Consider the following 18,200-nt stretch of genomic DNA (forward strand, 5'->3'; position numbering starts at 1 on the left):
TACCTCACATGGCCGGGGCATCAATCATTTGTTGCTATTACTTCTTTTCCTGAAAATCACTTTTGTTCTGATTGGTGCTTCCTTTGGAATCAATACAAGGGGTGAGAGGTGGAAAAGATGGCACTGCCTTTAATATGAACTTGCGGCCACTTTTCAAGGCTCCTGAAGAGCTTGACCTAAGCTCATGCCCACGAGTGTGAGGAGGTGAAACTCGCTTGCGACTAGGGGAACTTACTTTAACCGATTTAATGGGAGTAGATGCATCTTTCAAAATGTCAGGTGTATCATCTTCCAGAATGTCACAAAGCCTGTTGTCAGAGTCAAGCTCCTGGTGATTCTTGGTCCCATCTGACTGAGTCAGTGGGGTAATAGGTGAACTACGCCAACGAAGGGAACTACCTGATGAGAGGCTACCACTTTTGGGGCATAATTGGAGTCTTGAAGCATTTGTCCAGTCAGATACCTTGCATGAAGTTGAGGAGGCCATGGCTGTTGAAGGAAAATCCAGCGGAGTGAGATTGCGAAAATCAGCTAGCGTGTCACATCTTGAAGAGAACTGGTCTGTCATGTCTGTGCTGTTGTAATCCATTCTCTGACCACAAGCACCTACATCCAGTACTTCTTTACTTGTTTCAAGAAGCATGTCATTAAAATCTGATTTTTCCAGAGATCTCAGTGTTCTTGTATAAGATGACAATATGGTAAGATCAGACTCGGGTGATGGAATGCATTTTCCAAAGAGAATTCGAGATTTTGGTGCATCCTTTCCATGGCTAAATAAAGTACAAGGATTTTATCAGCTTTGTTCAAGTTGAATTTAATTATCTCAACCTTCCAGCCAAAATTTAATAAATAAAAAAAAAAAAAAAAATTATGATCAAAGAAACCTTACTCTGAGCAATCGAATGACGGGGTCAATGGCGTCAGGTTGCGGGAATCATACAACTCAGAATGTAAGAAATCATTCTTGTTTGTTATTGTTTCTAGCCTGTCCTCAAATGTTCCTTCTGATCTGTCTTTGCTTAACCTGTTGCTCACCATTTCTTCATTTTCAACATAATCTGTATAACAAGAATAAAGATGACATAGATGTGCATCGTTCAGTTGTTAAGAGTGACTGATTTTTCATTTTTATTTTCATGCAAGGATGCTGAGAGTTGTTGGAAACTATGTATATACGTAGTCAAGGGTATATATGTTAGGCTGTACTGTTGAGAAGATAGAATATAGAAATTGAAAAAATGCAAATATTCAAAACATGGTATCAGAGCAGGACTAAACCCTAGAACCCATTTCTGCGTTTCTGTTTTCCGGCGGTCGACGATTCTGACGAACCTTCTGTCCATGGTTTCTCTCTTTTCGGCAACATCTGAATCTTTCCGACAAACCCTTGGCCTCCTTTGTAATCTCCGACGACGTCTACTCTTGGTTTCTCTCTTTCAGGCGACTTCTGCTCTCAACCTCTCCCTTTCCGACAAATGCTGGTTCTGTTCCAATTAACTTGTCCCATTCTTTTGCTCATTCTGGTGATCTCTCCTCTGGTTCCTCTCTGTTCATCTCGATTTTCTAGCGACGCAATCCCTCTGATTCCTCTGAGTTCTATTATATACACACACTACAATTACAGTGACTAGTCCCATCATCTGCTTCCTCCGACAATAACTCTTTGACAGTATGCTAGTAAACAAGACTTGTCTCATGCTCATGAATTGTTATTGAAGATCTACAGAGCAAATATGCAAGAGAAGACGTTGCTCGAATATTATACAGAGATAAAACAAGCCTTGGAAGAAAAAAAGGCTATATTTCTTGTCCCTAATGATGTGAAGATGATGCAAGCAAAAGAAGAACAAGTGGTAGTGCAATGTTTTCTGGTTGGGTTGAGGCCGAAATATGAGATAACTCATACACAACTTTTTATCGGCGAGACACTTCCCTCTCTTATGGATGTCTTTGCTCGACTTCTCAGAGTTAGTAAAGGGAAAGATCGAGGAGTTTCTAAAGACAAAAAAACCCTTAAAGATCCTAATGTAGATCATGTGGCCCTAGCTAGCATGAAACATAGTGATGGCAAGGCAACAAAAGGGCAAGTCATGATACTGGGAGCAATTGTGGTAATGGCCCTCGTACTAGCTTTCACTGTGGTGCTGAGGGCCACGTAAAAAAGAATTGTTGGAAACTCCATGGCAGGCCTTCAAATATGCAAGGCACTCGGAAGTTTGCTCATGTTGCAACTCAAGATGATCTCTTACCCACCCCATCACAGGTTATTATCTCTACAACTAAATATGCTCGCCTCACTCAGAATTCTAGCTCTCAGTCACCCATCCCATTGACTACCATTACATTAACCTAGTTAGGTAATCCTACAGCCTGTTTATCCACTTTTAGTAGTAACTGGGTCATTGATTCTGATGCTACTCACCATATGACGAGCGATACAAGTATTCTCTTCTCATTTACACCTTCTTCCAATTTGTCTTCTGTTACCTTAGCTAACGGATCTACTGCACCTATTATTGGATGTGGTACCGCTAATCTCACCAAATCTATGTCTCTCTTCTCTGTTTTATGTCTTCCTCACTTTCCCTTTAACCAATTATTTGTTAGTCAAAATACTAATGCATTCAACTATGGTGTTTATTTTTTTCCTACTCATTGTATATTTTAGGATCTTGAGACGAGGCAAATTATTGGTAGGGGTTGTGTATCAGGTGGCATGTATATGCTCGATGATGTCTCCACTCCAGTTCCTTAACCTGTTATGTGTACTAGTGATTTATCTCTATCCATATTACATGGTCGCCTTGGTCATCCCTCCTTCTTATTTTGAAAAAGTTATGTCCTAGTGTAAGGTATAGCCCTGGGATAAACAAAAGAGTCAACCCCTTTTGATGTTATACACTCTGATGTTTGGGGTCTTTGCCCTATATTGTCTAAGTTTAGTTATCGATACTTTGTTACTTTTGTGGATGATTTTTCATGTGTGACTTGGTTATACTTTATGAAAAATCGTTCTGAATTATTCTCCATATTTTGTACCTTTTATGCTGAAATACAAAATCAATTTACTTCATCTATTAAAATTTTTAGAAGTGATAATACCAAAAAATACTTTTCTGCACCTTTCTCCACCTTTTTGTCTACTAAAGGTATTATTCATCAATCATCATGTGTATATACACCTCAGCAAAATGGGATTGTTGAATGAAAAAATTATCATTTATTAGAAGTCGCTCGTACTCTCCTCTTTCACATGAAAGTCTCTACAGAGTTTTGGGCAAATGCTATCTCTACTGCATGTCACTTGATCAATCGCATCCCTTTCTCTGTTTTGGGTGGTCAAATCCCGTACTCCATCCTTTTTCCATCTCAACCTTTATTCTCCCTTCCTCCTAAAGTGTTTGGGTGCACATGCTTTGTTCAAGATGTTAGACCCCATGTCTCCAAATTAGAATCTAGATCCCTAAGTGTATATTCTTGGGTTATTCCCGATATCAGAAGGGTTATCATTGCTTCTCCTATCCTAGGTAAGTACCTTGTCTTAGCTGATGTTTCCTTTTTTGAAACCATTCTATATATTGAGTCCTTCATTCCATCTACTTCTCTTGAAGCCCCCCTGATGATTTTCTTGTTTACAACATTACCTATTATGGTCCTCTACCATCTTGTCCTCCTATCACCCAGGTATACTCTCACAAGATTCACCAGCACCATGAGGCACTTGCATCAACATATGATCCATTGCCTCTATCAACTACCTCGCCCTCAAATCCAGTTCCTCTTGCTTCTTACCTAGATCTTCCTATTGCTCTTCGTAAAGGTAAGCGCTCTCATACCTATCCTATCTCTTCATTTGTTTCCTATCACTCTTTGTCTTCGTCTTTCAAGCCTTTTATTGCCTCTTTAGATTCTGTGTCTGTTCCTAACTCTGTGCCTCAAGCAATTACTCATGATGGGTGGCAAAGAGCTATAGAAGAAGAGATGTTGGCTCTAAAACATAATGATACATGGGTTCTAATGGACTTACCCAAAAATAAAAAGGTCATTGGGTGCAAATGGGTTTTCATAGTGAAGGTCTAATCCCGATGGGTCTGTGGCTCGGTTGGTTGCTAAGGGTTATGCCTAGACGTATGGTATTGATTACTCTGAGACATTCTTCCCAGTCGCTAAAATGACCTCTGTCCGGCTATTCATCTCACTTGCAGCTTTATATAGTTGGCCTCTTCACCAACTTGACATAAAAAATGTCTTTTTACATGGTGATCTTCTTGAAAAGGTTTACATAGAGCAACCTCTGAGGTTTGTTGCTCAGGAGGAGTCAGGAAAGGTATGCAAACTAAGGAAATTTTTATATGGGTTAAAACAATCTCCATGGGCTTGGTTTGAGAGGTTCAACGAAGTGGTGACTCAGTTTGGTTTACATAGGAATGCTTGTGATCATTCTGTCGTTTATAAACAATCTAGTTATGGCATCATTCTTTTGGTTGTTTATGTTGATAACATTGTAATCACTAACAGTGATGATGTTGGCATTCAAAGTTTGAAAAACTTTTTGGCTTCCAAATTTCACACAAAAGATTTGGGCACTCTAAAGTATTTTTTGGGAGTCCAGGTTTCTCAGAGTAAGAAAAGGATTTTCCTCTCTCAACGCAAATATGTGTTAGATTTGTTGACCAAAATAAGCCTAATTAAGGCTAAGCCTTGTGACACACATATGGTTCCTAATGTGAGATTGAGTGCTAAGGATGGAGAGATGTTTGGTGATCCAGAGAAATATAGACGGATAGTTGAAAAGTTGAACTATCTTACAATAACCCGTCCAAATATTGCTTTTCTAGTGAGTGTGGTGAGTCAATTTAGGTCATCTCCTAGGACATCTCATTGGGATGCGATCCACCATATTTTGAAGTATCTAAAAAGAGCCACTAGACGTGGGATTCTTTATAGTAATCATGGTCATAATAAGGTAGAAGGATTTTCAAATATAGATTGGGCAGGATCTTTTGTGGATAGACGGTCTGTGACTAAGTTTTGTGTTTTTGTTGGAGAAAATCTTATTTATTGGAAAAGTAAAAAACAACCAATTGTAGCTAGATCAAGTACAGAGTATGAGTATCAAGCTATGACACAAATAACTTGTGTGCTTATATGGACAAGACATCTTCTTAGAGAAGTTGAGTTTGGTGATCCAAGGATTATGGACTTGTGATGTGACAACCAAAAAGTCATACATATAGCAAACAATCCAGTTTTTCACGAGCGGACTAAGCATATAGAAGTGGATTGTCATTTTGTGCGAGAAAAACTTGAACAAAAGCTAATTACTTCTAATCATGTTAGAACAGGGGAACAACTAACTAACATCTTTACAAAGTCTCTAGTTGGTAAAAGGATAACTTATATTTGTAACAAGCTGGGTATAATAGATATATATGCTCCAACTTAAAGGAGAGTGTTAGAAACTATGTATATATGTAGTCAAGGGCATATATATAATTGTAGTCTGTGTATATATCTTGGGCTGTATTGTTAAGAAGATAGAATGTAGAAATTGAAAAAATGCAAATATTCAAAACAAGAGTGATATTTTATAGTAACAATAAACCGTGATTCAATTGAGTACCCAAAACCAAAGGTTTATAGTAACAATAAACCGTGATTCAATTGAGTACTCAAAACCAAAGGTTACCTAGTACATATCAGCTTCAAAATTGCAATAAAAAAATGAACCCTTAACCAATAGAGAAAAGGAGCCCTACGAGGCAAAGCTTTAACCCTTAAAATGTCAGTTCAAAATATTATCAATGGAGATTAGCAAGTGACTAGGAAACCATTAATTCTTCTTTCCCTGCATTGTGATGACAATTACTAATTCGACACATGACATGATTCATCATGATGGCATACAGAATTGAGAGCTAAAAGTTCGAGCGTGATTTCTCACCTTCCTTCCTTCCATAGACATTTTTACAACCCTCACATCGACATCCACTTGAGCAGCCAACATTAGCCTATTCAAAATAAACCAAAAAATGGAAGATCAGCCTATTTAATATATAGCTAGTAATTGAGAGACAAATTAATTATATGAAATGTGGCACAGAGAAAAAGTTTCACCTGATAACATTCACAATATTTCTTCAGACACATTGACTTTTTGCAATTGCAGCCTCTTTTGTGCCTAGCTGAGGCTGGTGTCATTCGGTTTCCATCATCCTGTGGAGGGTGTACCATTACGAAATTGCCAAACCAAAGAAAAGAGAATCAAGAAGAAAAATTCTTAAGAGATTGAACTTGGAGGTTTCAGTGCCCCATGGCTTACCGGAAATTCAGTAGCATGCTGCACAACCTTGGGAGCAAAAGCTAGTGGATTACGGGATTCAATTTGTTGCCTTGTCTCAAGAACAGTATCTTCATACTCTGGTCTGTTAAAGCACCCTTGGCAGGCACAAGGTTCAGCACAATAGATTCCAGCAGCAAAACAATCACAGTAACTGTTTGACAATAAAATAAAAAACAAAGGTTTAAAAGAAACATATATGGGAATTATATGGGGTATGGAAGTGTGACTTTTACACAAAAAAAATAATATAACTTACAGTTTCAAGCATTTCGTCTTCTTACAATTGCAACGTTTGCAACCTTCACCATCTATGGTGCCTAATGGTTTCTTCCTGAAGAAATTGTACAAACTTGAGTGCTCGGGAAAAGTATCAAAAATATGGAATCGAATCAGGAAAGATCACATACAAACTTGCCTTTTCTTTTTCGGGCTTGTTTGATTGAACTCCTCAAAACTGTCAGTATGCTCTGAGTTATACTTTCTTTTAGCATGAGGAGTTGCATGATGTTCAATCGGAGGCAAAATATGCAAAGGCATGTTGTCAAATGATTCAGAAGTCATAGAACTCACAGCAATTGAAGTCTTAGTTTCAAGCATCCCATATTCAGCAGTAGTTAATTTTACACCAACTGTTGCAGCATGACCCTTAGGCAAAGCATTGACAATGCTGTTTAGATGCAGGCCAATGCCTGATGGCTTAGAAATAGTTAAGGGAGACTTTCCAGTATGACGAGGAGGAAACAGGGGAGTCACTGGTTGGGGCAAGTTAACCAGCTGCCTCTTGCTGAAAGTTGCACTTAAATCCAAGTAAGACGAGTCCAAGCTCTCTGATTCTGGGGGGGTAGCAGGTGATCTTGAATCAGTTACATCATTTGCCTGATCCGAAGGATTTGTGCTTTTCACAATAGCTTTAGGTTGAGCTTCTTCAAATTGAAGGCAACGCCTACTCATGCCACGTTGGTTTTGACTGGCCTACATTGACTGTGGCAATTATTTTATAGCAAAGAATATAAAGTAGGATTTGATAACAAAAAATAAAAAAAGGTTCAGGTTATGTTATTGCCATATATCAAAATTTGGGAACATTTTTGTCTAACTAGCAGATAAAAATGCCATGCCAAAAAAGCATTGCAGTTAATGAATTCTAGAACCAAAAAACAAATAAACATCAAGGGTAATTAGCACAGGCATCTCTCCATAGAATTATGAAATGATGAAATTCACCATGGAATATTTGACATAAAGAACAATTGCCACTTTTCCCAACAGCGGACTAAAAGTTCTTCCCTCCACCCTATACAACTTTATGTTGGGCCATATATAAAGCTTAGAGTAAAAAAGGCATCCCATCCACAAGGAAAAACGTCAAAATACAACAATAGACTATTCCTAAGTTTTAAAAATAAAAAATAAAAGAAATCTGCAAAACTAGCTATAGAGAAATGACATTAGAATTTATCAGAAAAATTTGAGATTGGTTATTCATACCTCAGGATTATTTGTTGTACTATCAACGAGTGCACGCGGGATTGCTCCGGCATTTTCTTCAGAATGCTCATATGTCTGAACAATCTGCAATTGTCCAGGCAGCAATTGAGGGGGCCAATTAGATTCATCCCCATGGGCACTCGCGTCATTCTGCAAGGTAAAAAGGAAAATATGAGTATAATATTTTTTCTCCTATGCATCAAGATGGACCCCTAACTAAAATTAAGAATTCAAAATAATGGATTCCATCCTAACTAAAATTGAGAATGCAAAATAAGTGGGTACCTGAGCATTTGAGCCTTCGTATTGTTGCTTACTGGAAGCATGGTCCAAAGACAAGTTAGACTCAATATTTGAGCCTTCATTAGATGTCCATTCTCCACATGTTTTCTCATCTTTAATCTTGTTTGGCTCACAATCAAATGTGGTTTTTCCTTGAATGTTTTGTTCAGTTTCCCCAGGCATAGCCTCAGGTACAACCACTTTCGTCTTCATATAAGTTTGGTCATCAAATTTTAACATGGTCTTCTTTGAGTCGCTTGTACCACTTTGTGACAACTGAACCACATTGGAAGACTGTTTCGAATTTTGAGCTACAGAAGTAGAGTTTGCACCATCAACCTCCACATGATCAGCCAAGTATTCATCCACACACCCTGCGGGGCTGCTGGGTTGTACTTGCACTGAGTACTTTATATCACTGTCTTTATGAGTGACGGCAGTCAACCCACCATGCAATAACAAATCTGATTTCTCCAGATCACCAGGACCATCAGCAGACTTTCTGGCTCCATCATCATGTTGGGGCACTTCTGCACTGGGCAACTGAGGACACGGAGACCTGATAACAAACATGAAGTGTCACATCCAATGTTCAAGTTACAGTTGATATCAATTTGAAAACAATCTGAAATTAAAGTTTTCTCAAACCTTTTAAAGAAACTTGTTTCTCGGAGTGCATTTATGCGTGGAGAAGTGAATACAAGTGGAGGAGAATTAAGTCCCAAGAACCCTTGTAATACATGGGGTGCTTTGACAGGCCCTATAGGGGATAGGTTGCTAAGGAAATTAGAGAAAGGAGATTCCTGAAATAATAAGGGAACACCATTAGTTAACTTCCCCTAGTGGATCACAAAGTAAATGAAACACAATACTCAGACTTGTACAAAAAACTGCATGGGTTAAGAACTACTAAAGAAAACAATATCAAAAACCTTCAGTGTCTGGTATAGGTTCCAAACAAGCAAAGGGATTTAACTCCAGTAGATACTCCTACACTTGTTTTACTTAATAAGCGACTTCATTTGTCAATGGACTACGCATTATGGATAAAAATTAAATGAACTCAAAAATCTTTGTATCCTTCAGTTATTATAAGCAATCAATCACTGCATATGCAAAAACCAATAAACAAAGAAAGAAACATAGACCTAGAATTGCAAAAGATGTAGTTAAGACATACAAGTTACACCAATAAATTAAGTAAATGGGATTATCCTTTTTGAAGCCATGCCCTAGTAAACTATAAACATCAGTAAAAGAGCTAGTAAACCCACTTTAATCTTATTGCAACAACAAAATTTAATGAAAATGAATCTATATTATGCATTTACCACATCAATTAACTTCAAAATTGTGTCACCGGTTACTCAATAAAAAAAAAAAACTTTCACAACTATCTAGATAATATACATCCACAAAAGCCCAATCACACCAACACAATTAAGCAATGAAAACACTTTTAAAACCTAAATTAATACTAGAACGAAGCCAACTAAGTAACGAAATTTCCCACCCATCTGACACACAACATACCAAAAATGTCACAATAGAATGAGATCCACAAAAACTGCAAATGCTGGTAAAAATCTATAAAAAAAATAAAACAAGACCAGCAAATAAAATTAAATTGTAAGTAATGTGTAGTTACTTGAACTGGAGAAGCTGATGATGGAGTAGCTAAGGTGGCGCCGGAGGCGGAGGCGGAGGCAGAGGCAGAGGCGGCGGTGGTAGTTTTGGCAGTTGGCTCAGGAGAATCTAAGAGAAGAAGAGACACTAATCGTTGAGGTCAGTCTCTGCATTTTCTTCTCGCCCACTGGCTGCTAATCTTCTGAAAACTGAGAGTTGAAACTGATGAAAAAAAAAAATCTTAATTTGTTTTTTTTCTTTAATTAATTTTTATCTTTATTACAGTGAAATGCGTGTGGCAGAGAGACGTAGCGGCTAAGAGGGCGGGCATTCAAAATCCGAGCGGAAATTTAATTAGTCAGGCCTTTTTTGGACTTATGGTCCATGGGCCGAAGCCCATCAAATCTCAGACAGAAACTTAACCCATCACCATGCAATGTCCCATTCCCAGCAATAATAATTAGTTTTGTTATAAATTTATTAATGAGTGGACAAAGGTGAAGACTGGCTTAGGGTTTATTTTGGATTCTTCATATAAATATTTTTGTGGTCTTTAATTTTCTACTGTTTAAGATGTATGCGAATTATTATGCAATATAATTAATCTCTTAATTAGTTTTTAGGGTTTCAATATATTTTACTTCAACTGAGTTATCAATCGAATTATACAACCAAACAAAAATTACACAAAATTCATATAAAATAACTATTATGTCCTTGTTTTTTTATCTAGTATGACTAAGTGTAAGTAAGACATTGCTCTTAGGGTTAGAGTTAAAAGTGACGGTACAACGTAAACTCAGAGTAATTCATGTTCATGACTTCGAGTCTAATCATGAGTTTGCATCTAATCTAGGGGAGCATTACAGCTATATCATTCTATTTTGTAGGGTAATTATTTCTATTTCTAGTTCAATCTCATCTTCCTGAAATGGATCATCCAATTGGTAAATATACATGTTGTGGTGTCTTTATCTTGTAATATCTATATATATACCTGTATAACAAAATATTGACAAAAAGGGTTTGGAAGAAAAATACCCCTTTAAACTTCATATTAGCAAACATATATATATATATATACACACAGAGAGAGAGAGAGAAAGAGAGAGTTGGATAATATGGTTGACATATAAGCCCGTATTAAGTTGTATAGATTGATAAGAGAAGTGTGAAATTTATTTTTTAGGGTTGAAAAGTCAAGAGAATGAGAAAAAATGGGGAATATGGATAAAATTTAAGAGGTTGAGAAGACAAGGTGAGTTTTTGATCGAATGGTGTGGTTCGACAACAGAGTTAAGCCATTTAGTTATTCTCGTCTTCCAGTAAATTTGGTGGTCTAGAGTGGGCTCTTTGTTAAATTTATACAATAATAGTAGAATTGAAAGTAAAAAAATGAGTGAAAATGGTGAATAAGAAAGAGAGGAGAGGAGGACATTTGGGAAGTCACGATGAGAAGAGAAAGTATTGGATAACTAAAAAGTAAAGAAAGGGAGAACTTTACATTATTCATTAATGTGGTAACTATTATCTACGCAACCTCACGTGCATGCAACCTGCTAGCACGCATTACGTAAACAAATACAGTAACAATAAATAATACAATTGTAAATTAAATATAAATAAAAAATATATATATTTTTCAGAGCACGTACGTATAAAAATCCAAAAGACATATTTACTTCTTCATGCAAGGGTGCGTTACCATGTCTTGATATATTGAGATTGTTAGAGGAGAAAAAGAGAGTAAACCAGAGAGTTTAAAGTTGAAAGAGAAGAGAAAGGGATGTGTATATGTATACGTTAGGGTGTATTGGGTTGGTCATGGTATGCATGGAGATTTCCCAATAAGAGAATCGAATCAGTCCCCCTTTCCTTTTGCTTTTTCACAGTTGCTACAGCTTCTTTACCAGCCCAAGAAATTGGTAGAGATCTCTTATGGATTTTTATTTATTTATTTTTTCTTTTCTGTCTTTCCAAGTTGTTCCTCTCTAGAGAGAGAGAGATTGATCAAGATTTCGAAAAAAAAAAAAAAAAAAAAAAAACCAATTAAGAGGACGAGAAGGGGGAAAAAGAAAATGACAGAGAAAAAGCCATTGCAGTAGTGAAGAGAAAAAGAAAAGAAAAAGATGGTCAAAATTTGATGAACCTCGAAGACTTCGATCCTCTTCCATCATCAGCTTCGACTATCTTTATCGAAACTCTACCATTTCCTTTAATTCCCCTAGCTCTCTCTCTATATTTATTCTCTTCTCTTAAATAATTATCATCATATATTAATTTTCTCGTCTCGTCTCATTCAATTCTATATTAATTTCAACAATCTAACTCCTATAAAATATTTAAACAACGTTTCTTGAAATTATAGCCATGCACAACTTTTACTTTAACCTTCGCGACGTTGATTCAGGCTCAGTAGTACCAAATATATCCCTCTAAATTTACCAAATCTGACATGCACGAGTGGCCCCAATTAAGATAATAATATACACACAGGCAATCCAATGATTTTTACTGACGAAGATATATGACCAGAAGATATATGACCAAGCATACGATCGATCAGGGTATTTAATGGTCTAGCAAAAGATGTCCAAACTCTTGGAAAATTTAATTAATTAGGGTTTCATAAGAACCCATTTGACTTATTTTTTGTAAAATTAGGGTTTGAAGTACGAAGAAAAAATAGAAGGAATATTCAAATTTGAAAAGTAACCACCATTTTCCCTCATACAGTGACTGTGGAGGAAGTGGGATCTCAAAGTTACAAAGTATGGAATGCGAGAGGAGACATGACAAGTCCTTGGTTATATCTTAAGATATAAATAAGAATAAGGGACGTGGGTCCTTTTTCCCTAAGGTTTATTTATTTATTTATCTATTTTGTTCTGCTTTGAAGAATATTCATTTTGTCTGTTTGAGACATATATAGTGAACTTTGTTCCTCATCATCCTATCCCCACTCATAAAGAAAACATTTAGGCCATACTTCTACTATTAGCATGAACCCTAATTCAGTTGACAACACAGAAATTGAGGGCCTGAATATAAATTGTCATACTTCTATGATATATAATCTTTCTTTTTGGTAATCGGGGTGATTGAAGCAGTTTATGCGTACCTCAACTAATCTTTGATATCTTTTAAACATCCTACAAGCTTAAATAATCAGGTAAGCCACAATGTTATTGTGATAAGTGACCTCAAAGTTTGAACGTAAGAACTCAAAGAATTGAACAAACTTTTTTGACTGTCAAACCAACCCTTTAAGGGTTTCCATGATATATAATTCTTAATTTCCCTTAGGAGATTATTAGAAATATCTCAAATTTGATGGACAGAGGATCGAATTCTATATAGTTTTCTTCAAATTAATTAAGTTGTGCTTTTACAATACAAGAAGCTATTGTGTGGGCATTTTTGGAACTTGGATATGCAATTTGTGTTGTGGCCATATTGTTTAAGCAGTTGCCACCTTTAGAACTAGAAGCCTCAAAAGAGGGTGTAATGTAATTGGCTTTAATAGTATCTTTTAAATCCAAATTCAAAATTTTTATTTCTTCTTTAAATTTTAGTTTGTTGTGTTGTGTGATTCCATTGTTCAAGGAGCGAAAGTGAAGACTATGAAAAAGAAAATGTAAGCCTCCCTCTGGCAACCTCAATCTGCTCCGATTCTCGAGGTCTTATAACAAGTATATAAACCACCTTAACCCCCAATCCAAAATCACAAATCTCTCTTGTTCTCTTCCTAAACACTCCTTTTCAACTCTGTTTGGTTGAGGTGAGAGCTTACACACCACATCTATTTTAATTTTCATGCTTTTCCTCTTCTCTTCTTCATTTCCTATATATTTCTGCAACTAATTCTATGCATGTAAAGTTATCAATTATGTTATATGTTACGGCACTTATTTATTTTTATTTCATTTAATAACTTTCTCTTGTCTTGTGGGGTGAGTTGATGATCAGATCATGAGTAGGCCAGGAGACTGGAATTGCAGGTCATGCAACCACTTGAACTTCCAAAGAAGGGACTCATGCCAACGGTGTGGAGAGCCAAGACCTGGTGATTACGGAAGTTTTGGTGGGAGAGGTAGTAGCTCATCTTTTGGATTCAGTACTGGTCCTGATGTTAGGCCTGGTGACTGGTACTGCACCGTTGGCAACTGCGGAGCCCATAACTTCGCTAGCCGCTCCAGCTGCTTCAAGTGTGGCGCTTCCAAAGATGACTCTGGTGGATTAGTTGAGGGTGACATGCCTCGAATGAGAAGTAGTTTTGGCTTCGCCAGTGGTAGCTCTAGTCGCTCTGGATGGAAATCTGGGGACTGGATTTGTACCAGGTTCATTAATTTAATTTGCTCGTTACATTTTTCCTTTTGGAAACGTCTAGTGCAAACATAAATTTGCACATCTCTCTCTTTATAGATATATTATATGGTGTACGAGTCCGTGCATGCGATGCACTGTGATTTCAAATACTATTCTTGTTGATAAGCTTGATTGAATTGGACAGGTCTGGTTGCAATGAACACAACTTTGCTAGTCGTATGGAATGTTTCAGATGCAATGCTCCTAGGGATTCTGGCAATAAGTTTTCGTATTAATCATATTGTCCTTAAATTTTCGAGTAAGGGTTTTCTAATTAATTAATATATATTTCCTTAATAATTTACAATATTAATTTCTTTCATGTAAAAGACTGACTAACTTCAAATTTTCAGCCACTGCAGTCCAACATGGAATGAAGAAATTAAGACAATGGCTATGGCATCGAAGAATTCAGTCTCCTTTTTGCTCCCTATCTACATATCTATTTATTTCTTAATTTTAGAGATTTAAGGGTTTTCTTCTGCTAGCTAGGGATGAAGGCTTCAGTTGTTAGCATTTTGTGAGGTTTCTAATATCAAGTATACGCATGTAGTTCTGTATTATCAATCTGATATCTATCAGTGTCTTTTTTTTGTGATGGTTTAATTTGAAGCTACTTTAAAAATGGTTGCTCATGTTTCTTCTCTCTCTCTCTCTCTAGATCTCTTTAATTATATATATCTTTGTGAATGTGTTAAAATTATCGATAGTTCAAGACTGCTTTATTTTTTTGATGAACTACAAGTGGTCCAAGGAATATTTGACTTATAACTGTAAACAATTAGCATATTGCTCGTCTCTGCAAAGCAATTTAAAGGGGTTATATAGATGGACCACTATGGGATCTTTTGTTCATACCAATGCAAGATAAAAGACAGAGATAATGATATTCAAACCCTATCTTTGGAGTATTAATCTAACCTTCTGGCTACAGACATGAAACAATACCCTACTTAAATTAATAAGAATCATATCTACATATTAAAGATGAGAATTAATTATGTTTAACATGAGAATCAGATGCATCGATCTCTCATCAACTATATCTGTATATTTTACTGGAGAACTGAATGTTTTGCTGATAAGCTCTATGTAATGTAAACCCCCTGGATCTGATACATTATTTGACAGTTTACATGCATATGCATAGCATGTCCTTAATTCTGTAATGAAAAATGATCTTATTATGATTAACGGATGGGGTTAAGTTTGAATGAGGGAAAATGAAGTTAAATGGGAGAGTCTGTTTAAAAAGAAAAAAAGAAAAGTAAGAAAAGTAAGAAAATTCACATAGGATTCCAAAGCTTTTTAAGCTAAAAACAAACTTTCATGGGTTCCCTCATTGACCTCTTTGGGTTTATATAACAGCGAAAAATATTTTATTGATTGGTCAAAAAGTAACCACACATTCATTAGTGTCTGCTACTACACTCCATTACTTAGCTTTTAGCAAGATTCTTTGTTTCACTTTAAAGCTTAAGCTTTATGTTACGTTTTTGCTTTACTTTTTTTGATGTTAGTGAAGCCAAGTACATCTCATTTAATCATGTTTTTTCTATTTATATTTTATAATTAATAGTTCTTGTTGTAGTTTCTAATTGGAGAGATGATGATGATGATGAGGAGGTTATTGATAGATGATTAAGATAAGTAATTACAACAAAGACAAGACAAGACAATAGATGGAGAGGATCGATGCTGAAGAAAGAAGAACATGAGGATCTTTAATGGTGAATTTAAATGGCGGAATTGGGTCCCAGAAAACACCATCGAAACTAGCTATACTACTGATCTGAAACTGAAGAAATTCAGTGTTAAGAGTTGAAATATATTTAATCAACAACAACTGTGATAGTCAAATGCTAAGAAAAACAAGACAACTTTTTTCTCTCTAATATTTCCTTTTTTAAAGTTTTTTCCTTTTGTAAACTTTATATACCACCAAGCACCATGTTCAAATATCGTCAAAGTAATTCCCTTTTTTATCTTAATAAAACCAAGCATGCATGCATCTTTTAATTTTTCAGGGAACATCATTACTTGTCGTATTATATCATCTTAACATTCTGCCTTTTATTTAAATCTAAATTTGGTGTTATATAATTATAGCCGGGATATACATATACTTACAACTAGATTTTTCACCTTTTATCAATTCTTAGTTGGTTCATGGAGATTTCTTTGAAAAACCTAACCCTAACCCAATTGACACTAACCCTATTTGAGCCGAAGTCCAGCTTGGGAAGGTCCACAATTTAGTCCAAATTTCAAATAAAGTGGAAGTTTGGTTCATCATGATTCAAAACAAAAAGACAAAAAGACAAAAAAAACAAAAAACAAAAAATGGCGTTTGCATCAAGAAATTGAAGGTTAGTTTTAAGAGTTTAGGTGCTCGTATTTTGGATCCCATATGATTAAGGCTCTGTTTGTTTTATTATTTCTACCCATATTTCCAATCTTATTTTTAAAATACTTATTTGTTTTGTTATTTGAGAAATATTAGTATATTTTTTTAATTATTTGTAGACCCCTTAAGTTTATTAATTTCATTAAATAGCCCTAGAAAAAAAGTTTAAAAATTAACAAAAACACCCCCACCCACCCATACTTGCCAGATTCTGACAACCACCGTCGGTGATAGCCAAAATCTGTCACAACCGCCTACAAACGATTGGAACTGGCTAGTAATTCACCGATCTAGCCGTCATTGACGGTCAACGACAGCCAAATCTTGGCCATCGTTGACCAACAATGATGGTCATATCTTTGGTCGTCGTTGACGGCTAGATTTGGACTTTTACGACCGTCGATGGCTAGATCCGTGGTGGATCTGACCGGAAAAGACCATATCGACGCCTTACTCACCAGATCCGACTGGTCTGGGTCGTAACGCCATTTTTCAGTCAGATTTCGATGGTGGTGGCCGGAATCTGGCACTGTGGGTGGTGGAGGTGTTTTTGTTATTTTACAAAATTTTTATGTATTGGCGTGTTTAGTTAAATTAACAAACCTAGGGGGTTTTTGTGTAAATTTTTAAATTTTACCTCGTAATACTCCCCTATTCAACTACCCAATATTATTCTCAAAATCATATCCAAAATAATAAAACAAACGAACCCTAAATTATTCACATAGTATGTTTGTTTGTTAATTAGTATTTATACTATAATATGCAGACGCAATGTGTTCGATATAATGCTCAACAGAAAGTTTTTATATGGATTTTGATTCTGCTGGTTCAGTAATGCAACTAAGGTTACACTTCCAATTAAATTGTTTTACACATAAATGATAGATTTAAAAATCAAAATTCTGATATTAGAATCACATGGCTGATGCTGAACTGAAGTCTGAATTTATTCTTTATGATAGCTGATTGCAGCGATGGTAGAAGCAGATCTCCAAGGGGTGGGGTGCTGAAATATTCAACTTTTATTTATTCTTTTTGGTGTCAGGCTAACTTACGTGCACCTCAACTAATATTTCGAGACTTTAAAATTCTTGGTTGGATAAAAATTCCAGTAACTATCTTTATTAGCAACCCAAAGTGTTAAAAATCTTTCTTATTGAGTTGTATGTAACCTCCATGGCACACTATATTGGGAGAAAGTTAATGAAATGTACAATATTAGGCTCCGTTGGGTTCAGTTGGAATACTACTCTTGGTATTCCCAAAAGTTAAACAGTAAAATACCTAAAATTCTCATTTTTGGGATACTATTTCAATTTATTTAATTTTTTTAAACCCTCTAAATTTGTTAATTTATTAAATACCCCTAAATATTTTTTTAAAATTACAAAAACACCCCATAATCCACATTTACCAGATTCCGGCCACCACTACCGGAAAATGGCCGAATCTGGTAGGATGGCGATCTGGCCGAAAAGGCCAGATCTAAGGCCAAAGATCTGGCCGTTGACGGCCAGATCTTTGGCCGTAACACTCGGTCACGATGACCAACAAACGGTCGTCGTTGACCATCAACGACGACCGTTTGTGTGCCGTTGTTGAGAGCAAATACGGCCAGATCCACCGTGGATCTGGCCGAAAAGGCCATACGACGCATATCGCAGATCCAACCGGTCATGC

The 18,200-nt window shown here is 36.2% G+C and overlaps 3 protein-coding genes across 4 annotated transcripts; 1 reads left to right on the forward strand and 2 right to left on the reverse strand.

Moving 5' to 3' along the window:
* Nucleotides 1-37: 37 nt before the first annotated feature.
* Nucleotides 38-7,297, reverse strand: LOC116115753. Its single transcript, XM_031401884.1, has 7 exons — nucleotides 6,792-7,297; nucleotides 6,603-6,677; nucleotides 6,319-6,497; nucleotides 6,121-6,221; nucleotides 5,948-6,014; nucleotides 893-1,061; nucleotides 38-773 (listed from the first exon to the last, which is right to left on the reverse strand). The coding sequence occupies exons 1-7, from the start codon at nucleotides 7,295-7,297 to the stop codon at nucleotides 38-40; spliced, it is 1,833 nt and encodes a 610-aa protein (XP_031257744.1).
* A 432-nt stretch (nucleotides 7,298-7,729) lies between these two features.
* On the reverse strand, nucleotides 7,730-11,312 carry LOC116115754. The gene is made up of 6 exons (XM_031401885.1): nucleotides 11,288-11,312; nucleotides 9,765-9,871; nucleotides 8,765-8,919; nucleotides 8,120-8,675; nucleotides 7,835-7,984; nucleotides 7,730-7,735 (listed from the first exon to the last, which is right to left on the reverse strand). Exons 1-6 carry the CDS (start codon nucleotides 11,310-11,312, stop codon nucleotides 7,730-7,732), a joined length of 999 nt encoding a protein of 332 aa, XP_031257745.1.
* Nucleotides 11,313-13,672: 2,360 nt separating this feature from the next.
* LOC116115736 (uncharacterized RNA-binding protein C17H9.04c-like) lies at nucleotides 13,673-14,739 on the forward strand. 2 transcript variants are annotated; one of them, XM_031401873.1, is made up of 3 exons: nucleotides 13,673-14,082; nucleotides 14,256-14,369; nucleotides 14,473-14,739. In XM_031401873.1, exons 1-2 carry the CDS (start codon nucleotides 13,715-13,717, stop codon nucleotides 14,344-14,346), a joined length of 459 nt encoding a protein of 152 aa, XP_031257733.1. In that variant the 5' UTR covers nucleotides 13,673-13,714; the 3' UTR covers nucleotides 14,347-14,369; nucleotides 14,473-14,739. The 2 variants fall into 2 exon arrangements, with proteins under 2 accessions (XP_031257733.1, XP_031257732.1); XM_031401872.1 differs by having other exon boundaries at nucleotides 13,674-14,082; nucleotides 14,464-14,739.
* Nucleotides 14,740-18,200: the final 3,461 nt, after the last annotated feature.

Source organism: Pistacia vera, unplaced genomic scaffold, assembly GCF_008641045.1.
Source record: "Pistacia vera cultivar Batoury unplaced genomic scaffold, PisVer_v2 Contig752, whole genome shotgun sequence".
Taxonomy (NCBI): Eukaryota; Viridiplantae; Streptophyta; class Magnoliopsida; order Sapindales; family Anacardiaceae; genus Pistacia; species Pistacia vera.